The sequence below is a fragment of the Takifugu flavidus genome, chromosome 11 (genome assembly GCF_003711565.1).
Source record: "Takifugu flavidus isolate HTHZ2018 chromosome 11, ASM371156v2, whole genome shotgun sequence".
Classification (NCBI taxonomy): domain Eukaryota; kingdom Metazoa; phylum Chordata; class Actinopteri; order Tetraodontiformes; family Tetraodontidae; genus Takifugu; species Takifugu flavidus.
Window position 1 is genome coordinate 5,875,461 of NC_079530.1, and position 25,007 is coordinate 5,900,467.

The 25,007-nt window shown below is 41.6% G+C and overlaps 1 protein-coding gene across 3 annotated transcripts; it reads left to right on the forward strand.

Moving 5' to 3' along the window:
- Nucleotides 1-569: 569 nt before the first annotated feature.
- LOC130533556 (inactive phospholipase D5-like) lies at nucleotides 570-24,925 on the forward strand. Of its 3 annotated transcripts, none has more exons than XM_057047072.1 (10): nucleotides 570-1,203; nucleotides 15,564-15,700; nucleotides 19,004-19,190; nucleotides 19,766-19,874; nucleotides 20,051-20,178; nucleotides 20,837-21,034; nucleotides 21,503-21,639; nucleotides 21,782-21,947; nucleotides 22,092-22,182; nucleotides 22,531-24,925. In XM_057047072.1, the coding sequence occupies exons 1-10, from the start codon at nucleotides 1,033-1,035 to the stop codon at nucleotides 23,064-23,066; spliced, it is 1,860 nt and encodes a 619-aa protein (XP_056903052.1). In that variant the 5' UTR covers nucleotides 570-1,032; the 3' UTR covers nucleotides 23,067-24,925. The 3 variants fall into 3 exon arrangements, with proteins under 3 accessions (XP_056903052.1, XP_056903053.1, XP_056903054.1); XM_057047073.1 differs by lacking the exon at nucleotides 570-1,203 and adding an exon at nucleotides 5,367-5,828; XM_057047074.1 differs by lacking the exons at nucleotides 570-1,203; nucleotides 15,564-15,700 and adding an exon at nucleotides 15,724-16,798.
- The last annotated feature ends 82 nt before the right edge of the window (nucleotides 24,926-25,007 follow it).

A 25,007-nucleotide genomic window follows, 5' to 3' on the forward strand; every position in this document is an offset into this window, starting at 1 on the left:
TAAAGCAGACTGCAGCCTCACTGCACCATTCTGCTGGGAAGTGCCAAGGTGTGTGTGTGTGTGTGTGTTGTGTGTGTGTGTGTGTGTGTGTGTGTGTGTGTGTGTGTGTAGCAAGCATTGGCAGAGATGACAGTTATAAACCAATTAAATTTTTTAAGCTCTGCTGCCTCTTTGACAAGCTAAAGCAGACTGCAGCCTCACTGCACCATTCTGCTGGGAAGTGCCAAGGTGTGTGTGTGTGTGTGTGTGTGTGTGTGTGTGTGTGTGTGTGTGTGTGTGTGTGTGTGTGTGTGTGTGTGTGTGTGTATTGTGTGAATGACAGCTAAGGAAAAGGAGACCAAAACAGACAATAAAGGAAATTCAAGCAGAAAACTGACTTTACTGAGGCACTGGTGCTGGAAAGAAAATCCGTTCCGTTTTCCTGGATGATTGACAGACTAAGAATGATGAGATAAGTTTTTATGGGTGTGTCCGTTCAGTCGTTAGGTTCTACTGTTCTTCACTGGTGTCCCTCTGTGGCACCGCATCAACGCCTCAACAGTCTGCCCGTTTCCTCTCTGTGTCTCCCTCTTCCTCCTCGTTTCTCTACCCCTCCCGTCTCTTCTTTTCTCCTCTTCCTTCACACACACTCCCACACCGGAGATGCCTGAAACGGTGGAAGTCCTGATCGGAGCCATCGGAAAGCCTGATCTGGTTTGCAGCCAACATTGAGGGATGCCTATCTACACTAGTGACAGCCACGCTGAGGATCTCATCTGAGAAGATGAAGCCTGGATTTTAAAGAAGAGAATTTCATGCATTTCATTGTGGATATTTGCCAGCAGTGGTGGAGGGATGCTCCTGAAGACAGCCATGTGTTGATGCATTTGAGGAATGTAAAGCTCCTGTTCATGACTATTTCCATTCATTTTATTAAAAAAAAATGAGTTGAAGACAAAGATCTTGTATCAGATCCAATAGGAGAAACGAGTTCAGATTGATTTTTTTTTTTAACCAAGGCTGACAAACTTTTGCACCAAGTGTCTCGCATACATGGAGCTAAGGGGGAAACGTGGGTCTGCGGGCTGCCAGGACCAGAGAGGTCAGGGGATAGGGTTCGGCATCGCAGCCACGGGGACGCCAGTGAGTTCCATAATAACAGCTGTGCGGCAGCAAGACTACACTGCCAGCGTGTGGCTTCGCAGGCGGGAAAAATTGGAGCATGTAAGTTATCAGTAGTGGAACTCTGAAAACAGCCTCAAATGAAATGTTGAGTGGGAAAGAAAATCAACATGCTTCTAAAATGTTTGCACGATACATTCAGAAATCCCGACCAACATTCCAAAATACGCCAACAGGGCTCCCTCCTTCATTTCTACCTTATAATCCAATTGCAAAATCTGTTTTGCTTCACAGTCATGGCAAGTGGCAATAACAAATACCATCAACAATCCTTTTGACAAAACTCCATGTATTGTCATGCTTAAATGAAAATCTTGACCAGACTGAACAAGATAGATGAGTTAAACAGTCTTGTGAATAATGTATTTACCCACTAAATGGACAATCAACTGAATCTGATCATCAGGAACTGGCTGTTGCAGACCAAAAATGTATGCACAGAATGGGGCTTTAGCCTTACCCTTTGAATGCAGAGATGTTTGATATGTTGTGCAACATGCTGTCATGCAACATGCTGACGTGCAACATGCAACAGAGGAGTGAACTTCTGATCTTTCTACCTATGGGAAGGTGTACAGTATTAGAATGGTACAGGACTTTCTTGCTGTAGAGATTTAGTGCAGAGGAAAGGAATGGAAATGATGTGTGCTGAATATTTGATGCTGGAGGGGAAGAGTCTCACATGCAGAGAGCTTGTCTGTATATGTGAATGGGATGATGATTCAGCATGTGCCACTCCTGCAGCCTCGCTCACATCTTATAGTTTCCATGCAGGACTCAGATTTGCAAGGCACTTGTGTTGCATTTGGTTCGGTCCTCCCAGTGACATTCTGATCACGTCCACTGCCCACAATGGGCTGGACAGCTGCAAGAGTAATTTGATTAATCCAGGCCAGAGGAGAGTGAGATAAATTGATCCCGATGGCTTCAGGCAAGGCTAAAATGATTGTCAAATCACCGTGATTCAAGTCACAATTTCAGCAGCACCTTGTTCGTCATGTGATCACAGAAGATCACAATAAGGAACCAACAAACAGCAACATATGTGCAAATGTTTTACTGCAGAGAAGTGCACAGTGATAACACACATTTAACTTACACAATTTGAATGTTAAAGACTGAAGGGTTCAGCGGGGGTCAAACAGCCTCCTTTACTGACAAATCTTTATTACTGTACTACAAGCATGAATTTGTTCTTTCAGCACACATGGAATTTGCTTACTTCATTTCTTATAAAACTGTAAATGTTGCACGTATAATACCACAGTAGTAATATTCGGCAGTATTAATATACGCCAAAATAATCTGGAATTATACATTTCCTCGTGGAAACAGATTATATCCATAATTTTATGACTCAAGTATTAATAACTTTGCTTGAAGAGCTTTGAAAGATTTCTCCCTCAGCTGGATGGGTTAGCCATTAGGTATGATTGTAAAGTTAATCTGCACAGACGAATTATCCATGATGTATTACAACGAGAGTGTATAATCTGCGTTAACGGCTTTGAACCAAGGCGGTTCAAATAAGAGAGCAGGGCCATCAGAACAGTCGGCAATAAAAGAGACGCTGCTGCAATTTCATTTGTATACAGTCATAAAAAGTGAGTTGTGACTGTTTCTGTTTCCGTCTCTGGGTTATCGTCTGAGCTCTCAGGTACTCGTTAATGCAGCAATCTGCAAACACGATGCTCCAAGATCAGAACAGATTACTGGTGAAGCAGCGTATTATAGCAACGGTGACAGATTTGACTGTTTTCTTCTGTGGTGCCCTGGAGTCAACTGGAGTCCCTTGAATTGTTCTGATTACGGATGGACATGTTTGCAGTCCTTTGTGTATGATGTATATGGTAAGGGTGTTAATGAGCAATTATACACACACACACACACACACACCACATCTACGCGACCATGCAGAGCATATGTTGCAGTGTTTTGGTTCCTAGAGTGTGACTAGTTAATTAAAGGCGTTTTACCTTCCTTCTGAGGTAAAGGGGGGAAATGTGCTGGGTCTCTGCAACGCCTGAAGGAGCTGATTAAAATAAAGTGACATCTCACATTATTTTTATACCCGTGGCAGGAAGCCAAGACTTTTCTTTGTGAGGATATTTCTTGTCTGAAACTGAATACATGCCGTTTTCAAGCTTCTGCATACCAATAAAGGAGGCTCCTATAGAGTTGAGTAGAGACAGCCAATTAAACTGCTCCTTGGGTGTTTGGCTCCGTATTTGACAGCTTGGCTCTAGTGCAGCTTGAGTTACACTTCAGCAGCAAACCACCGCTGAGGTCCTAATTTAATTTTTCCCCCTTCATTATTTCTGCTGGCTAAACGTGCAGCGCAGCCGTCAGGATTTCCTTACATTTGAGCAAAGCGAGGGGGTCCCAGATGACGTTGGATTTAACCAAACGTTATTTTAAAACGCTGAACAAGTCTGTACTTTTTTCTGTCCATATGTTCATAAAAGCTGTTTAACCTGATTTCTTCCTTATGATGTATTTGCCGACTTAAAACTGCAAATCCTGCATTATGAATTACTGGTTTAAAATGCTCACGAATTCTTAAAATTAATGTAATTAAGTTCATTTTGATATCGTATACAGATAATAGTAATATAAACAGCAGGGGGCGCTGTTGCTCAACATGAAACAGCAAATAATGCGAGGGACAGAGCATGTTTGAATTTGTTTCAATGTGTAAGTTTGTGCAAATATTCAACAACATCTCGATTGTAGTTTTGATATCTTTCTTTGAAGTATATATTTAATATTCCGTTGATCGTTCCCTTGAATTCTAATCAACATCATCATTAAAACCCTCATGGTTTCAGAGTATTCAGGTCAGGAGTTACTGTGCATGTGTACATAAAGCCAGCAATTGATGTTGGATGTGGAAGTGTATAGATTTTTTATTCATTTATTTATTTTAACGGCTCTAGATTCTGAACAGAACAGAAGCTGCTGGGAAGCAATTTATCAACTGATGGGCAGTCAGTGCTGGCCATTTTCATTTTCTGGTTGGTAAACAAACTATTGAACCACAGGAATATAAATTATTGTAAGAAGCTCTGCAGTATATTCCCTCTGTTTTATCTCCTTCCTGCAGAATCCCAGCACATGCAAAGGTATTTTGTATTGTTCTAAATAAAATCATGTTCTCCATGTAGGTTATTTTATCAGGAACTGCACCCAAAGGGGATTCTCCAATTTGTAACTCAAACATCTCAGAATTGAGTCTGTATCTCATTTTTACAACCTGCAGGTCTATATGGTAAAAAAATTGTCTGCTGATATACGAGGCACCATATGGTGGAGATGGATGTTGTATTTGTAGTGAGAGGATGAATTGGATGAAACAGCCTGATAGTTGTTGATAATAAATCCAGCAGCATCTGCAGAACTGCACTTGCAGACTGACAGAGTTATCCAAATCATCTGTGGAAGTCAAGTGAACTTAAACGTGATTATGTAAATATTTAATGAATCTAACACTCTCAGTAGGTTTTCCTTTCCTGCAGCAGTTTTAAGAGTTCAGTTTTACTTTAGATTTGACCAAAACTGCGGCAATGAAATGGGCAGCTTTTCTGATCTAAAAGGTCTTTTGTGGTCAAGATTTGGTTGTTGTTTGTTTTTGGGTTTTTTTTAGCAAATCGATTGTTATAAAACTGGACTACCAGCAGAGAACCCACACAGGCACCGAGAGAACATGTAAACTCTGCAAGGCTTCCTCCAGTCTGGCGTTTCAGGCAGCATGAACTGGAGGCAACAGCGCCCCCTATGAGACAGTGTGTGTCAGTACAACATTGTTAATATTGCGTCTGCAAATCTGAGAGATGAAGAGAAAAATCACAGGGTATTTCCATAGCATTATCAAAAATGTAAAGGACATATAATATTAACAATAGTGGCCACAAGAAGAATGGACTAATGTAATAACCTATAATTAGCTCATAGCACTAGTTGAGCTTTTAAGTAAAATCATGTTTTTGCAAAGCTCATCCTTCCTCTCCATCTCTCTCTACATTTATTATACTTTTGATTATACAATAACATGGTAAAGGCAAAAGAGGAAAAATAAGCTAAGATATTTTACATTTTCTGTCTCTGCTTTTATGGGAGAACGAAGAAATGTGAGCTTCTATTAGAGAGGAAGAGAGAGAGCGGGAGAGGGTGGGGAGGCAGAGGGAGGGAGAGGTAGGAGGTGGACGAACACATGATACGGCGAGATGAGATAGGAGGAGAGGAGGAAAGTGAGACGCAGATGCTAAAGGGAAGACAAGAAACATACAGGAAGAGAGGGAATCCAGACTGAAGGAAATGTGATTAGAGGCTGGAGATCACATTAGAATCTAGGTGTGTCCTGTTATGGTGGACTTTTCATTCATACAACAGGGTGCAGGAGAGGCTGGGAGGAGCAGCACTTTCTTTCTTCTAACATACTGACACACACACAGAAGTAGACACACACACACACACACATGCATTCACACATACCGAGACTTATGCTGGATTTCAGTTGGAGGCAGTAAGTGTTTCCTAACCTTCAGAACTACATACAAAGGAAATAAGAGATTTCTTATAGACACACACAGACATACACTCACAGGGGTGCACATACTGGACGATATTATGTGCTTCTCAGTGGATTAACAACAGGAGGTACCATGAAGGTAAGCTATCTATCTATCTATCTATCTATCTATCTATCTATCTATCTATCTATCTATCTATCTATCTATCTATCTATCTATCTATCTATCTATCTATCTATCTATCTATCTATCTATCTATCTATCAGAAAGTATCAGATAATGAATGCAAATATTTATCTGTGTGTGAGCATGTGTGTGTTTGTGTTAAAGAAGCCCTTAAGTTTCCCGTGTGTGTGTGTGTGTTAAATGCAGACAAATTGTGCTGGTGTTAACTGTTATCACCTAATCACACAACTGCAAACAAAGAAACATTACAGTCCTTTCTGGACTTTTGAGGACTGTGGGGTGCATTTGTCGGGCTCAATTCCTCAGCAAGGCTTAAATGATACATCACAGATTTAATTGGCAATAAAATATTCTCATCTAGGAAAGAGATAAAGAACAATAAACCAATAGTTGCATAAACTGTACTGTGAATACATGTGATATCATGGTGATATGCACTGCTGAATTTTAAATGGCTTCTTGTCTTTATCTAGACTTGTAACAAAAGATTTTACAGTGTCAATTCCTGTGAGTGGGAGAGGACAGAGAGGCAGACTACCCTACCTGGGCTCTGTGATGTCTGTCCTTGATATTCAGTGTGTGTGCACTCTTCAGTGGCTCTCCTGTCCCTGCTAAGCCATTGGTAGAATAATAGTGCAGAAACGAATGTGTTCTATGGCTGCTGCTGTTGCTGCTGCGTCTGCTACTGTCCACATCAGTTTACATTAATGTCCAAGTGAGACGGCCTCCATTCCCGTTAACCTGATGGGAAATAAATAAATAAATTCATTAATAAGGTTCATAGCTTCTATATTTTTCATGTCAATAGCTACTAGCTATCTCTTAGATACAAAGAATCCATATACAGTACAGCATTACAAGGGACTTTGAGACAGCTCTGATAAATGTCCATAGAAACCTTCAACTTGAAGGTTGACAATAGCTCCCACTTTCATCTCACTGGGAACTGAGCAGCCTTAGTTACATGTAGATTGCAGTTACATGTTAGATATCCTCCATTTTGTTGCAAATTGCTGACATAAGATGAACTCAAATAAGTCAGCAACCTTAAGGACCTTTAAAGCTGTGTTTTTCTTCATCATCAGGGCTTTCCCACCTCTCTCTCCCCCTCAGAGTCTTCCCCTTTGTCTCTGTCTGTCTCTGACACCTGATCCCATCCGTCTCTGCCTCTGGAGTGCACAGATCACAGCCTGACAAGGGAACCGCTGGGCTCAAACACGCTGGCCGAGCCTGCTCCTGTAGTCAGACTGCCTGACTGCTGGAGGGGGGAGGAATAGGTGAGGGGTAATGAAGGGGATGAAAAAGGAAATCAAAAGAAGGGAGACAGAGGTGAAGCTGAGCAAGAAAAATGTGTCGCAGCAGAGAGAAAACAGTCTTTGGCCGGATACACATTCCCACATCAATTTATCACACACATAAGCACACAGAGCCAGAGGCCGCCAGAGCTCGGTGCTGGGAGCTAGTAGAACACCCAGAACACCTGAATTGGTATCCATAGCAACCAAAATACTGGGCCGGCCAGAGACCCACTTGGTGTATCCGCTCCCTGTAATATTTCCTTTAAACTGCTGTTCAGGACGAAAGTGGCGTGACGTGGCATATATTGTCGCCAGGTTCAGGGACACCGCTGGTAAAATATTCACACTGACACTCAACAAGTGGCAGGAAGAGGAACCAAAGTAGCCTCTGATGATAATGTCTGAGCCGTGCACACAGCAGAAGGGATTTGCTTATGGCCGACATCACATCACACAGATCACACACGCTGTATTAGGTCACAGTTGCTTGTAGTAAAAGCACATTCGGCAGATCTACAAAGAACACATATGCTGTCCACACAGGTACATACAAGTCTGTGTTATACGTTTTAAGCCTTTTTTTGTTTTTTCTGAACTAAACATCATTCTCTCTCAATGCTTTGCACCATAGCAGCAGTATGGATGCTTGGTAGCGTAATGTAATGGCATATTTATGCAGGGACACCGCCTGAATGTATGATTATATGCCGTTGGTCGACTGTCTGCATTGGATTGCAGTATAGTGTTAAATGCCAAACATTACTACCTAAACTCTTCAGAAGGAAAACAGACCAGGTTGACAATTCTGTGGTTTAAGTTTGTTTTGATGCCCATTCAGAGTCACCTGATATAGAAATATATGATTTATTTAATCAGTAGGTTGATGCAAGCCACTTAAATCTTTGCAGGAATATCACCTGTGATCTCAGAGCTAAACAACACATAATAAAATCTATTTGACTGGTCTCACACCAGAGGCCACCACTGAAGCTCCTAAAACCATTGGTGTTATTTCCAAAAGACCAAGCAGTGTCTTTCTAAAGAAGAAATACTGCTGTCAACTGCACGGAGCTGCACGGAGCTTCCTGAATGCAGCTGATTCTGCTGTGCAGGGAGACACATTATCCATGAAGCCAAGCCCACAAAGGTTTAACCAGGCAAAACAAATTACCTGTCTCAGTCATTTAAGAGCCCTGCAGTGAACACAGAGCTTCAGACATTGATGATGGATGGATCTTCATCACATTAATCGGCCAATTTACATTACCTGGAGCTGTATAACTACAGCATGTACGAGAGAGTGACAGAGTAACAGGCAGGCAGAGCAGTGCTTTTTCACAGCGATCTAGGGTATATTCTGTCCTTGCTTCAGTGGCTCTCTTGTCCCTGCTAAGTCACTGGTAGAATAATAGTGCAGGATTAGGAGTTCCACACTGTTTCTGTTTCCAAGGCTTCTCTCTGCGTTAGCATGATCATGAAAACACAGCTTTCATTCCACTTAAAGTAACCAAGAAAGACTTGAGATTTTCAAATAAATGATGGCAAAAGCACACAGAGAATTTAAGAGTCAGTAGACTTTCTCCTCTCTGGACCATTTACATTTATGTAGAATCAATTCAATAGGAACAAGAGCGAGTAAAAAGTTTGACATCCTTAGAAAGACTTAAGAGTCAGAATATTCATTGTCTGATCTGTTGCCATAAATTTGACTGGCAACATAGCGTCTAAAACTTTATAATCTTTATACACATTGATTCTATACATGCAAATGTGCAACTACATGTTGATTCTGTGAAAAATCATTGTTCTTTTTACAAAATCAGCCTTTACCAAAAAGGCTCAGGCTAAGTGCTGAGCTTAGGTTTGACATGATAGCTGGAACATTTTAAAAACCTGCAATCATCTTCTTGAATTAATGAGGTCTGCTCAGTATTTTCCTCCGACATTCGTAAGATGCCTTCTATTTGCAATAATTATTTCCAATTGAAACAGAAAAAGGGGGGGGCAGCCATTTGACTAAACTTTACACATTACTGTCAAATGACTGTCTCCTCTTTAGCACACTTAACAATTTTAATTGCAAAGAGACAGTATGTGACACAAGAACCTTAACTTAATACTAGTGCTGAGAGTATACTACTGGGGAACTGTGAATGCTCCAATCAGTTTATTTAGCTTAGAAAAACTGATGAAAGAAAGGCAAAAGAGTTTGAACACAACATGCAAATTGACTGTAAGAAGTGTGTGTGTGTGTGTGTGTGTGTGTGTGTCCACACATACATCATGAATCCATGTTTAGTGTGTGTGAGCCTGTCTGTATGCACAAGCTGAGCTAGTGTAATTCAATGTCCTGCTGATTCCACAAGAGATAGAGAATGAGTCACACACACGTGCACATATGCGCACGCGTGCACACACACACAGTGGTAGTCGGTAGGGATGTACTAGACTGTAATTGAATACACATGCTTTTATGGATAAGCAGAAGAGGGCAAAGGCAGGAAGTGGTGCTGGGTGGCGGGCAGGATGGGGTCGGGAGAAAGAAGCAGGAGTCAGCGAGGCGAGTTCTAAAGATGAGATCATCCTGACAGATTTCTGAAGCCATTCACACTGAATCTCTTGTGTAATTATACAAACATAAGGTCTCTTTAAGAGCTAGAGCACAACTGCTAGTGGTTTGGAAGATTAAAATGTATTGGCAATTTAAAAAACAAAAACGATTGCTCTTTTATAGCAGTTCAGTCTTTTATTCTGACCTTCATGAAGTTTCACACAAAAGCAATAAAAAAAAATGTCCCGATCTGCACAGCTAGGGCGAATGCTCGGACAGAGATAACTGAAAGGAGCCACAGGGGATAGATGGGCTGTGTTAACAGTGTTGCAAGGATCTCATTATGCTCAGCAGGCCTCTCATGTCATTTTAATGAAACAATAATTGACATTGATTTTGAAGACAGCTGAACTCAGAGGCTTCCTTGACTAGACTACAGTGCATTTATCCACAGGCTTCAGGGACTTATATGGTTGTTCCTGAAAAACAAGCTGTCGACTGCTGTAAATGCAGAAGCCTTGATTACACCAGCATAAATATAGGCGTGTATGAACATCTATGAAATATACTGAATGTATCAGTGTATCATATCTTAGCCTTTAATTTCCTCAGCATCTAGCCAACATTATTCTCCTGCTCTGCACACTTTATTACACCTAATACCACCGTGCACACGTCACCTGCTCTGAAATGCTTTATCAGTTGTTGGTGCATTAAGAGAATGATTTGACACATAAGTTGATACATGTAGCCTGTAAACAAGCAACCGCTCCCAGATGATAAAATCAAGCTGAAAAGTAACATTATCCAGTCAGTAAACACATCCCTGAAAGTAAACTCTATTAACCTGTGTCCCTAATGTCACTCTTTTAAATGTCAATGACTTTTAGATAGCTCATTCCTTTAGAGTCGCTAACCCACGGATAGTAAGTGGGGGATGGACCCTGGGATAGAGAGACTTTCTGGAGATGGACTGACAGCATGGAGACAGTTCTGACAGTTCAGCTTTTTAGTGTGAGTGTGATAATTAAATCATTCAGCTCTGAGAGAAAATATTTGTCAATAATTACCATTAAAGCAGCCTAAAAACTAAAATCTAAACATCTCTGAGACATTTCTGGTTGTAAAGGGCTCCTGGCTCTTGTTAGACTACTGATGTTACTGACTAAGTCCTGGTGAAACAGTGAATTGTTTCTAAGTATCCAGAATGTTTAGCTATAAATTTGCTGAACTGGACCTCTCGGGACGCACCACTTTCCTAAAAAAGGAACAGGTTTAGGCTGCAAACAAAATGTTAGCCTGAATAGCTAAAGTTCAGCAAAATAAAAGAATGTCTGTTTATTTTGATGAACATCCTTAAATGTGATATTGAGCAGCTGTGATGGATCTCATTATGGTGAGACTTCACGGACTCACGCTGGAGACATCGCTATGTATACAATTAACTTATGCATGACTTACATTTTGTTGGAACGGGGCTGGAAGGTTAACGGTCTCTGTTCATCAACACAGAAGATCCGCAAATGTACAAGACCTTGACTGAGCTGTCAAACAGACTGATAGTGGAAAAACTTCAAAGACAAACCCAGGCTTCCAGCCATTAAAATCCAAGTGGCGAGGCTCTGGTCATCCATTTCTTTCTTTTATTTGACCAGCGGTGTCAAGCTGAGATGATCAACATTTCAAATTAACCAGAAATGGAAAAAGGGCCCCCGAGCCAACAAGATGCAACAGTCGGCCGAGTTTATATTATTGTTTTAAAGACACTAATCGAAGACGCATTACCCTCAGTAATCGAGTACCTCATTGGCAACCTTCAGCTTGATAAAAACAACAGACAGAAGCCACCGTTTCACCATGAATGTTGTATTTAAGCTGGCATCCTTATAAAACTGCTGTGATGGAGCTCGTCTGTTTGAACAGTCATCGGGAGGGGGGGGTTGTGTTAGCAGTCAGGACACCAGAAGTGATGAACTAAGAGCACACAGTCTCCAGAGAAACACCATCAGAGACTCCAAATGACAAGCTGTGACAACTGAACGTGAATGCACACTGCTGCGAGGGGAAAATGTAAAATTCATCACATAAAAAGAACAGGAAGAACAATAAAACTGGCTCACCAGAAAGCCAACAAATTCATCATTTACATTATTGTAGGGGTAAAGCTGAAGGAATACAAACTGCTGCTTAAAGTGTGACTATAAAGTGTGGCTGTTACACTCTCTGTCTTTATAGTTACAAATGAGAATACAATTGAATTCCCTGGTGGGTGAAAAACTCCTTTCTGGTGACACTTTGCTGCCAGTGCATGTTGATGTGCATGTCGAAGCCTGATGTCAGAGACCTTTGATATTGCTGCCACTCATTCTGCAACTGCAGAATTCAAAAGCACCCGCAGGTGAAAACTACTGTGTATTATGTATTTGTTGGGAGCGCCAGCACTTAAACATTGTTCAACTAGAGTTATTATTAGTTTTATCAGTTCAGACAATTATAACTGCCTTTTATTCCTGGGGGGTGTGACATGAGATAAAGCAAGTATGCAGATAAGGTATGACGAGAAGGCGGCCAATACTAAACCAAATGTTGGCTAAATGTCTCACACCATCAGGAATTCTATAACTTCAGAATCCAAAACTCCAGCAGGAGTGATAACAACCTTGAAATAAAGACCTTGAACAGCATCAAATGGTTCTGATCACGGTTAGACTCCCAGTTGAACTGGAGCATCACCCATCTTTAGAACTCCCTTTGAGAATTGCCAGAGTGGTGTGAAGGCAGAACCAGCAGCCAAATGATGCTGTGCAGGCAGGCGGTCAGCTGAATCACCTCTTCCTCAGTTGAGGCTCAAAGGACACTCATATTTCAGACCTTCCACCTCAGAGCACGCTAAAGTCTCATCAAATAAGCATGGAATCAGGCATTAATTCATAACAAATGAAAGCGCTTTTAAGTGAATGCATGGCTGAAATGAGATATAATCAGCACTGGATTAACTGTTAATCTGATCAAGTGGTAAAAGATGTCTCCTTTACATTTGCTTTAAATTGCTGTGCAGCAGTGCAACCTCCTGCTATAAAAATACAAAAACAACTCCCCAACCAGCAGCAATACTCAACCTTCTGCTAGCAGACACTGTCTTCCGGCACTGAGCACTCATAAGACAAATTAGGTGCCGTTTGTGGTGCTTCCAGACAGCTGTTGTGATGTTGGTGTGTTGTAAATTCTGACTTCCCTCTGAGCAGCAAGCTCTGACAAAGAAGGAACAGTTAAGCAGGGCTAATCGGGGCCCTGGCATTCTTCTAAGGCTGTCTTGCATAGAAACTCTTTCTGTTCTCCTTTCAAGCTCTTACAATTTCCTTAAATGTGCTTCCAAAAGTGCACAGGGGCCAGATGACTTCTGTGTCGTGTTCACAAGCTGTCTGCTCCCTGCAACATCCCCCCGTCGCCTTCTGCTTGGTTTTGACACGCAATACTCAGCGGTAGCAGCACAGCACAACAGCGCACGACTACGCCTCAGAAACGCAAAGGCCACTTCAAACAGTCATCACACTCAGATCGTTTTCTGTTCCTCTTTGACAGAGAGTTGGAGAGAGACCGTTTTAACGATATTTGTTCTGATCTGAGGATACGCACACACACCTTCTTTGGCCTGGCTGTCGCCATTTTCCCTCAGCATTTGTGACACACAGAGATGCATTGCATGTGCATTTGCTTGGTGTGAGAGTGTGGAACTGCTATCCAGGGCTTGAAACAGCTGCCTTGGTGAAGCCTCATTAGGGTTTGAAGTGCTCTGGTTATCAAGCTGCTGTCTAAACACTGAAGACTGACTTTTACTGCATGCAGGATTGTGGCACTAGCATTTTGAGGACTGATCATTAGTGAATTCTGCCGCCGGCACACTGGACATTATTCTGGGTATTTCACTCGCGATGAGAGTTCCTTTGAACAATGACTCCACCTCATCACCCAGGAGACTCTTATTTTATGGTGACATCTCAGTGGTGTAGTATTGTCATTGCCCGGGGCTCCCCACCCTGCAGTCAAGGAGACATGGAGTCTGCGATGTCAACTTATGTGTGATTTAAGATGTCTGCAGAAAGGGAGAGGAGAAAAGCTGTAGAAGAGCAGGAGAATGTGGAGAATATACAAAGCATGTAGGTATTAAAGAGTTAGAGAAAATATAATTGTCCTAATTAAAATTCTGTATTTACAGTACAGAAAGACAAGTTGCATTATTGGTCTCTTCCAGTCCAGAACCAGAGGTGATTCACCCATACACGAGTAATGACATTGTCATTTTTTATCATTTATATTAGTTACAAATACTCAAAAATATAGATCTACTCTATTGATACCATTGCATTTGCATCGGTATCCTGACTGGGTCAGTGCTCCGTTAAAGGAGGAGAGATTCCTGGAAACTGGAATATAGGAGCAAGTCTTTATTTCTCCTGCTATGTTCTTCAATATTCCTACTTTTGTTGCTGTTTGTAAATTACCCATGTGGATTTGACCTCCATTAATCCTGCGAATGTTTGCTTAGCAAGCTTTTTAGCGGTGCCAGGGGTGCATTAGCAGCAGATGTGCAGACCTTTCCCTTTCCACCATCATGTTTTTTTCAGTCATGTGAATGTCAACCTCATGGTGAGGAGGTCATCTCGCTCACGCCATCCTGTTTTGCAAGTTAGTTACAGGAAATAGGTACAAATAGTCCACCCATCACTGTTGCCAGGAAAGTGAAAATGCAATTTCCCAACAGCTCAGACTGATGGCGGCAAAGATTGAAGCTTGCAGCCAAATATCCCCAGCAGTCTGTCTTTGGTCCCCTGGGAAGCTTTGACTGAATGGCCGGTAGTTTAATTTAAGAGCGTGTTGAGCTGCAGCAGGAACACTAAAACAAGCACGGCTTTGCAACGCAGGGGTGGATGAGGCGTGATATGAGATTTGTCTCTGAGGATAATGAGTGGAGATTGGCTGACCCGGTAATAATCTGTTGCGTTTAAGGGTAATTCATTTTTCTTCTTCTGGAGGATTTCACAGGGATCTGGATATATTTGTAACAAATGACGCTTTCATGTTAACTGGGTTGAATCTCATAAAAGCATTAGTGAAGCTGTGCTAAATGTGATCTGCTCTAAATTTCCGTCCAAGCACTCCAAACATAAGGCTTCCCAGAAGGAGGATAACTTTTCTAGGATACTGTATGTGTCTGTGGTGCAAACAGATGTCTATTATGCTGACTGACATTTTGTTCCTCATGCATGTATGTGCATGATAAACTCCAATAGATCCGATTAGAACAGAAAATCCTTTTTTCACAAACAAAACACTTCGGATGATGAAAAAAGTTAATTAATAGGTGTATATAAATGTGAGTGAGTGAGTAAATGTGTATTTCTTGACAAAACAAAACATTCTAACTTGAACTTAAAATTTTACTTCAGCACCAGTCCTCAACCCACCCAACGATCGTTGCATTACATCAGTGCAGGCTTTGACCTTTATGACTCTTTGCTGGGATTTCAGAAACAAGACAGATGAAGCAGACTGAAGTGTTGTATAGCAACACCCCCACATTACCACGTGGGCATATTAATCATCTAAAGTTGAACGTCTTATGCTTAAAAGAAGCTCTATATTTAAGTCAGGTCTTTATATATTAAATTTGACTGGATATAAATTAATGTGCTGCTGAGCTGTGCATTAAATCCACCAAAGCTGCCAGCTAACAGGAGCCAAGGTTGGAGAACTTTGGCCTTTGTTTTTACAGAAGTGTTCAAGAGTAGAGACCCCAGCCTGGAAATCAATGTTGCTCTCTTTCTCGTCCCCTTGCAGTCTCAGCAGAAGTGCATTGTGATCTTTGCCTTGTTGTGCTGCTTTGCTGTGCTGGTGGCTCTGATTTTCTCAGCGGTGGACATTTGGGGTGAAGATGAAGACGGGATCACGGAGGAGAACTGTAGCAAGAACTGCAGGTAGGAAGTGCAGAGCTACATATGCACAGATCATCTCTTTCTCTCTCTCTTGCAGCCCTCACAAGCTGGGGAGGGGTGTCACAAGGACAAAATGGTACCTAAGGTGACCTATTACAATCCGATTTCTAATTAACCAACTGGAAAGTGAATATGTTACAGATGCTAATTAGCTTCTGACAAATCAATGAACATGAGTAAACTCAAACCCGAGAGACCTGAATACAGGTTAAACTGGCCGAGCAGCGGTGTCGTGTCCCATATTTGATGCTTTTCCATTGAATTACCGGTATATCCAGTTTTCTGTCAAAATTCAGTTGCATTTCTAGCTGTTTTTGCTGTCAGTAGCCATTGATAGTGCATCTTAATAGGCCTCCAATCAAGGCTGATAGTGTCACCCCAGTTTACTTGGCTGCACATCTTTAGCTCAAACACTCTCAAACTCTCAAAGATGATGGGCACCAAGGGTGAAACAGATGGGGACATTAGAACAGAGCATCGGGGCAGATTTGGGGTTGGAATGATGAAGAGATGAATGGGTTCATCAGCTGCTATTGGCCGGCTGCCTAGGAGAATAGAGCTTGTCAGTTCAAGATGCTGCACCAAAGAAATTACAAAAACATGTACATTGGTGCCATTATTTATGACACTTAAACCAGTTTTAATATATATCTTGTATACAACCTACTGGGTTTATGGGTGTATCCTCATTAATTATTGCTGTGTGTTACTCAAAGTTGTCCTGTAAAAGCTGATGTGATCACTGTGAAATTTGCATTTAAAATAGGTGCACTGAGATTTGCTGCCACCACTAGAACCCCTGAAGGTAACTGTAAGTCTTCAAAGGATTTGATTACAATCCACTTTCATGCACAGATGGTTTTGTTGGGAATACATTACAAAAAAATCACATATCGCTTATCCTGAATGATTGAAATAACTTGTTTTGCTTATATATATTCGGTTCATGTTACTTCAAATTTGAATGAAATATGCTTCTTTGCAGTTTAAGTGCAATATGTTGCCTTTTTGCAGGAGAAAGAAGCGGTTTTTGTGCACCTGCAGACAGGAGATAGTGTGTTATCAGCATGACACTGAGAGGTATTTGTCATTTAGGAACCCAAATAGTATTTCAGTGGTCTGATGAGCACTGCAGAGTCAGACTAAAGCACCGAAATATCTGACAAATCTGCCAATATCATGAGCCTGGTAGACAGCGCAGAGGGATTAGCAGTGCTAATCTCTGCTTTGACAAAGGTGAATGAATATAAACATTCTATAATCTGCAGCTCAAACTGCTTCACAGTACAAATAATGGTTCATTAATTAAGGAAAATCCATGTTCCAATGCACGCAACATTATATTTGTACGTAATATTAACCTTTACGATGCAGAGAGGAGAACAGCAGTGCAGTCGCCATATTAATGTCCTCGCCGCTGTGCAGCACACATGAGGGTGGATAATTTATATCAGATGTCAAGAGCTCAGTCTGGCACACCATAATATCTCTATCATCCATTGTTGTGCAGTAATATGGTACCACAAAAATGCATATTATCAGCTTTACGTACAACCTATGCTCCTTTGTTCTATGTTTTACTGGTTTGAAAACAAAATTAAGAAAACGGGAATTCAGGTTTATGTGACTTGCATGTTTGCAGCCTTGGCCAAATCCCCTCCATGAGTTTTGCGGTGGGTTGTTCAAGGTGAAGAAATCGATGGATTTCTTCCAGATGTGCCGGCCTGAGCATATCTGACTGTTTAAATTCTTTATCTTCATTGTACCTTGCAGCTATTATTCTAAACCAGAATGATTTATGTCAGATCTCCCGTCCTCCTCTTATCTAACCACATTTTGCTCTCAGTGGAAATTATTTCCTAAAGTGCTCCCAGACTTTCCAATCAAATCAGAACAAAAGGGAATCGTCTACTCTGTGTGTGGCAAACAAGCGCTAATTTTTAATCACAGCTAATGACTTTCATTTGTCCTCATTTCACTCATGCTATGTTCAGTCCACGATCCACCAAAATACACCAATCAGCTTGATTTGACAGTGAATCCTCAAAACTGCTTTAATCAGCATATTGATTGTTATTTCCATGAAGAGGGATCAGCATGCTGTGATCACAAAGATTTATAAAGATTAACCTACACTTTGGGCATTTTCCAAAACCCGGTGTAGCTCTACTGTAGCCAGGAAGATTTTTTTTATGAGTGGAACTGGCAACTGGCCACCCAGCGTGTTGCCAGGACATCCTCACCTGCAGCTCCCGCTCATGCAACTGTGCCCTTGTTAGACCGGTTAGACCCTGAGCTGTCACTTTGGCTGACCCAGAGCCCCCACCGCTCTGAGTGCAAAGGTCTGTTCCCATCCTCACCAGTGAAACCGCCAACACTGACTCCTGTATATTATATATGAGGAATTTGAGTGAGAGCAAAGGATAGTTTAAAATTCCAACACTATGTCTCAAGGCTCAGTCACAGACCTTAAATCTGAGCTGTGTGATCCTCTGAGCTGCTCACTGTCAGAGTTTTACTGACGCCTCTTTTAAAATTCAGCTGGCAGGACTCGATGAGGTCAGATGCGGACAGATCATAGTGAGCATAAGACCTGCCTGTTAACCTGGTTGTGCGGCCTGCAGGTCTAGGGCAGCCACAGCTACTTCAGTCACTTATCTTGAGCACGAAAGCCCTTTTTTCGCTCTGCAAACCGAAGATAGGCTGGAGGGAACTCATAGTCATGCTCTGCCAAATCACGTCCAGAATTGAAATGCTGAGGTCGTTACAATGTTAATACCCAAACCAACTATTGTTGGGAAAACTTTCCAGTATTTTATCATTCAGCAAACCAGCACAGCTTCGATGTGTGTCGCGGCACACAGTCACGAGCATATACCTTCGGGGATAAGGCCATTACATTAGCCATACGATCCACGACTTCCACACCTCCTTTCCACATGAAGCTGCTCACTACATCTGCACTATATTGCCTCAAATAGCTGATGCCTCCACTAAAGTGTGTCATGTTATAGTGTATAGCATTTAATAGGAGATTACAGAGAGAAAATGCATTTCCTTGACTGCATGTGATTAAATCTGCATTCTCAGTCCTTATAGAGCGACCATGCAACACTGGAATCATTCTGCTAAAAACCTTAATATGTCTTATTAAGCTAAAGAACCAAAGGGCTGTTGTTGTTGAAGACCTTTACCTTTTCTTTAAGGAGTGACTTCAGGCTGTTGCTGAAAAGGATTTTTGGCTCTTGCATCATTATGCTTCTTCTGTCTGATTATTTTCCACAGAGTCGTTATTGTGGAAAACGTTCCTGAGGATATCTCCTTCCTGGAAAACGGAACATCCCATGTCCCTCTGTCAGTGGGACTGAACAGTTTACTGGACCGTGCAGTCCGTGTTGTGGAGATAGTTTCCCCACTGTGGAACCTCAACGCCTCGGATTATGAATCCAGCTTCCAGCCTGCTGCCAGACAGGTAATAAAAGTCTACACTTTTAATAAACAGTCTTCTCATGACCGGAGTTGGCTTTTGTTTGGTTTTGTCTGTTTTTAAACACCATCAGACAAGTAAAGAGGGGTGAACCAAGAAGTGACCAATTACTGAATTTTGGCGGTAACATACAAGAGAAATTATTGCTGTTATCACAAGTATTCATTTTTAATAATGCACCAAACACTACTGCTGAGGTCAAATTTAATAAAGCCTCCAACACAGGGAGGGGAAAGGAGAATATCCTCTGCTAAATTACACTGCAGTGTATGATGCTGAAGCAGCAAGATTGTCCTTTTCAAGGCCTCGGGACAGAAGGGAGCTAATGGGTGTTCAGCCTGGACTGATCTCACTTGACAGCTCCCATAAAAAAGTAGAAAGGCTAACCTGTAAGGAAAGGCAAAGTTGCAAGTCATGGGCATCATTTGTTGCCTCTGAAATATGAACATGTCTTAAAGACTTAAAGGTCATAATTTGATATTTCCTGAAAGAGGTTGCTGATGGTGCCTCGATGTTAAAGAAAATGGAGCAGCACAGCTCTAATTTCATCTTTCTTTTAGGGGAGGGCTCTACTGTCCAGGCTTCAGGGGCTGAAATCTAAAGGAGTCCAGCTGAAGATCTCCAGCGGAATGATCGATTCAACTGAGCTTGCTGTACTGGAGAAGAAAAGTCAGCATTTCCTCCCACCGTCCTCTCGTGTCTTTGTTCATAGATGCTGGTGCTCTAGCTGTCGGCTCTCTTTGCTCTCTTCTCTGCTCCCCCCATCTCACCGTGCTTTCTTCTCTGTCTTCATTTCTCTCCTTGCTGGAAACTTGTTTTATTTTCATCATTAACTCTCGATTTAGACGCAGAGGTCCACTACGTGAACATGACGGCGCTGACAAAAGGCCACCTCCTCTCCTCCTTTTGGGTGGTTGACAAGAGGCATTTCTATATTGGGAGTGCGAGCATGGACTGGAGATCCCTGGCCACTGTACGCTCACTTCACTTGACTCACAAACCCCCCAAAATATATCTACATATAGAAATACATGCACAAAAACTGCTGCAGCAATGTGAGAAAATGCTTATTCCTTTGGTTCTGAAAGTAACACTGTGCATCCACAGGCTGTAGGTCTCATGTTTGATTAAAGATTTCCTTTAATAGTCAGTAAATGAGATGTTGCCCATTTCTGCACATAAAAGAAAGAGTCATTTCTTTTATCTTCTTCAAAAATAAGTTTCTTACATGGTTTGTTCAACTGTAAACATCTTTTATGAGGCATCTCATCCATATTTAGCTTTTCAGAGCTATGGAGAGCTTTGATTTGGAAGTAGGGATGGTAGAATGGCCAAAATTAGAAGCTTACATCTTTTGAGGAGAAAAAGTAATTTACATGTTTTGAGCTTCTGGTGACCCTGGATGAGCTTTAGTCACTGGTTAATGGAAGAACTTAAGTTGTGTTAAATGTAATCTTTAAGAGGGTTAAGCTGACATCCCGTTCACCTGTTATCCTCACACGTTATGGAACAGGGTTAAATAAAAGCTGAAAAGTTAAATCTAATGTCATTTACCACATAGGAAGAATTGAAGCTGTGATGTCATTCTCATCTGCTTTTGTGTAAACAACAAATACTGTGTTTGTTCCCAGAGGAAGGAGCTGGGCGTCTTGGTGTACGACTGCAGCTGTCTGGCTCTGGACCTCCACAGAGTCTTCAGCCTCTACTGGGGGTTGAGGTTAAGAGATTTCATTCCATCTTTTTGGTCCAAGCGTCTCTTTGCCCTTTTCAACAGGGATGAGCCCCTGGAGCTCACTCTCAACAGCACAAAGGCTCAGGCGTACGTCTCTGTAAGTGAGTTCTCGAGCCGTGCAGCTGAAAACATTTTTTATCGTGCCGGAAAAAAAAACAAGTTAAAGGGTTTAAATGCAAATGTGAATATCTTCTAGTGTCTACTACCAGGTCGCGCATGTGTTTTATAAGAAAGAACTGAATAAAAAAGAAAGATCAATACAAAATAATGTATAGGCAGCTGCTCTCTACTGGAGGGATGAAAAAGGAGAGGATTTTTCATCCTGTGCATTAAGAGTCACTTTCAGCTTCTTTCTGAAGATGAATGATGCTGATGTACCGTATATGTGAGGTTCTATCAGAGAACACAAGCACTGATCAATGAACACTGCAGATGTGACTCACATGAAAATTAGCGAGTGTGCAGGTTTTGGAGATAATTTATCAAGCCAAAGAGTTTTCTCAGCAAATGTGATACCGATGATATATTAGCTGATATAATTCTGTGTTTCCTCCTCTGGTGACAGACCTCCCCAGAGGCATTCATCCCCAAACATCGCAGCAATGATCTTGAAGCCATTTCCAGAGTCATACAAGAGGCACAGCATTTCATATACATCTCTATCATCGACTACCTGCCTCTCATGAGCAGAAGCGCTCGCAGGTTAGGAACACTGAGCAGCACCCTCTGACAGCAGCACACAACACTCGCTCTGATGCCTTGCAGTCACCCCGGTGATTAAAGCCTGCGTGTTTCTCGTCTATCTCATCTGGCTGCAAGCCCGCATTTTTGTGTTTGTGCCAAGGTACTGGTCTCGAATCGACAGCCTCATCCGGGAGGCTGTGATACTGAGGAAGGTCCAGGTACGTCTGCTGATAAGTTGCTGGGAAAAGACAGAACCTCTTTCCTTTAACTTTCTCTGGTCTCTGAGGAGCCTGTGCATGGAGCAGGCCAACTGTTCCCTGGAGGCTGTAAGTGATCGACCAGTAGAATCTTCACATCAATCCACACATTTGAAATGATCACAGCAACTCTGTGTGTGTGTGTGTGTGTGTGTGTGTGTGTGTGTGTGTGTGTGTGTGTGTGTGTGTGTGTGTGTGTGTGTGTGTGTGTAGAAGTTCTTTAACTCCAGAGTGCTGAGAGATGGGACTTTTCAGGGGATAAACTACAACAGATTTATGGTGACAGACAGATCGCTTTATTTGGGTGAGCTCATCAACTGAGACCTTATACATAATGTGTGTTTTAAACAATTGACATATTATTGGTGAGTTCTGATGATGCTGACCATTTTGTACTCTGGAAAGAGACGCCCTGGCTCTTTTCCCTTGCATCTTGTCCTAATGCTGAGCTAAGCTAATTGTCCCCAGTATTTACATAAAGGCATAAAGTGGTATCGATCTTCCTATCAACTTTCCTACTCATACTGTTTACTGGGCAACAAAATGGACTGAAAACACCCGAGTAAAAACATCAAGCATTCTTCTGCTCTTGTGGAGTGATGGAAGATATTTCAAAACTAAAACTGTGGTAACTGCTTGGTTGTCCTGACAGGTAATCTTGACTGGGTGGGGAACGAGTTTATCTTCAATGCGGGAGTGGGCCTGGTGATCAGTCAGCCAGAGGGTGTCGAGGAAAGGAACGCAACCGTGGTGGAGCAACTTCGAGCTTCATTCGAGAGGGACTGGTTTTCAAATTATACCCGATCTCTACAAGCTGACAAGATCCCCATCTGCAACAAGCACCAGATCAACAAGATAGTGCAGATGAAAGCCAACCACTTAGAAACTGGACCCAAGCATATCGGAACAGGGAGACTATATAACGGTCCGGCACCAGGAAGAAACAATCATAAGGATGATGGAAAGAGGGCACTTAAAATGAGGCACCATGACAACAGACAAAACAAAATGAATCACCAAGACAGGGACAACGAGCTGGGGCAGATTATAGACAGTTACCAGGAGCGGGGACGAGTCAAACCGAGTCACCTTGACAACAGCCCGGTACAAATCACCGAGAATTACAGTGAGAGTCACATGGATCTATCAGGACAGTTAGCAGAAAGCAGCGGCAGCAGGTCGCTGTGACCACGGGCCACCGTGATTTGACGGCGGGAACTTCCCGTTGAAACAGACCTCGTTTGTAAGACTGCATGAAAGAAGGGCTCTGCACTCTGGAACTTCAAAGAATTTATTTTTGTTGCGATTGCTATTAAATGAGACACGGAACGTTGGTGCGAGTTTTAATTTACACCCTTTAAAAGTGGGAATGATCTGCAGAGCGATATTAATCTAACACACAGCTTAATCCATATTTCTGTTTAATGGAGGAAACAAAATCAATCAAAATGTTTCTGGGCAAATGTGTTCACATAGACTTAAATGGAGCACATCATATCATTCATTCGTCGCCTAATAATGATTTCTTTTGCACCGTTAGGCTTGTTAAAATTGCACTTTGCTTGCATGGATGAGCGCGCTCTGAATGTGGTGACTGAGGCCATTATTGCTGTAACAGGACATGCGCATCAAACATCCCTTTACACAATAACATCTGCAGTATTTACTTAGGTCAATCGAATTAGATATCTTATGCTGTTTTTATTGCATGATGCCACATATGTGACCTGGACCTTTCCTCAGCTTTAAATGGATACCTTTCCCTTGAGAAATAGAACATATTGATTTCAAAAGGGTCTGTATAGATAATCCTTCCAGCAGCTATATGTACATGCCAGTACAAAAAGAGGAATTGAAAGGTTATCTTTAGGGGCTTCTAAATGAAATGTAGCTTATTGAACTACCACCAAAAGAGGACTCAGAAGAATGGACAAGAGGGCCTCTGCTGTCCACCAAATCAATATAGTGAATTTTTTACAGTGTTTGACAGCTGCATTTGCTGCAGTTTAACCCTGATGGTGCGGTGGTCTTTATTGCTACTATTGTAATATAATATGCCAAAAATCACAACATATGTGGTGATTAATTGTTTTCTGAATCTCTTAAGGCCTTTCTTGAGCACCTTATTGTTACACAATATTCCAATGGACTGGTTCTTACTTTCAAAGACATTGTGGGCTTTGATATTTATAAATAATGCAGATTAGACTTTAATGAGAAAAGAATTTCAAACAGTGGTTTGTGTTAAATGTCAGCAGTATCACTGGAAAATTGAATGTCGTTCTGTGAAAAACAACAGTGGAACGAGTGGCTTGATGAAGGTGGTAAATGATGCCCTCTAGAGGACACCAGGAAAATATCAAGGAGGCTCCAACTGCAATAAATGATTCATATAAATGTAATAATAACATGAGAAACTTTGTACATCAATTATACTGAACGTAAATCCGACACGGCTTGAATTCATATTGTAAATAACATGCACTAATGTACAAATTAAGTAATAAATCATGCGGAAACTGTACTCTACCATACATAAAATTATTTTTTAAAGAATGTGAACTCTGTTACAGGCCATGCCTAATGTAAACATTCAAATGCTCTTATTTCTCTGTATAGGAATTTTAGAGCAATCATAATGCACATTCTTGTTCGACATGAAACTGAGATATTTTGTTGAATGTGGACGGTGAAATAGTTCTGAATCATGGTTGTGCCCTAACTATCTCAGTGGGATAAAGGAAAGGTGGGTAGCTGTTACTGGGAAGGACTCCACAGTAAACAGAACCAAACATCACTGTCTGACTCAACATAAAACCCTTTTTTAAATTGACCTCTATTCTGCTGTACTTCTTATGCACTGCTGCTTGCATGTTTTGCCTTCATAAAGTGGGAACAGAAGCATTTTGGGGCATTATAATAATGGAAGCCTATGATGTACCTTTAAAAAACAGAAAGAATGTATTTATTAAATGCCACTGCTAATGCACAATTAATTACGGGACTGCTAAGTTTTTATTATTACTAATAAAAAAAACACCCTTGGCTTTTCTGTCTCCGGATCCTTTCTTTTTATTTAAGTATAAATGAACTGTTTCTTTAATATGAAGACTGTTAATTAAAGGCGGG

Coding starts and splice junctions, on each gene's coding strand:
- LOC130533556 (XM_057047072.1), top strand. CDS start 1,033: ATGGAGCTAAGGGGGAAACGTGGGTCTGCGGGCTGCCAGGACCAGAGA. Junction 20,179..20,836: donor ACTGGAGATCCCTGGCCACT/GTACGCTCACTT, acceptor GTTTGTTCCCAG/AGGAAGGAGCTGGGCGTCTT. Junction 22,183..22,530: donor AGACAGATCGCTTTATTTGG/GTGAGCTCATCA, acceptor TTGTCCTGACAG/GTAATCTTGACTGGGTGGGG.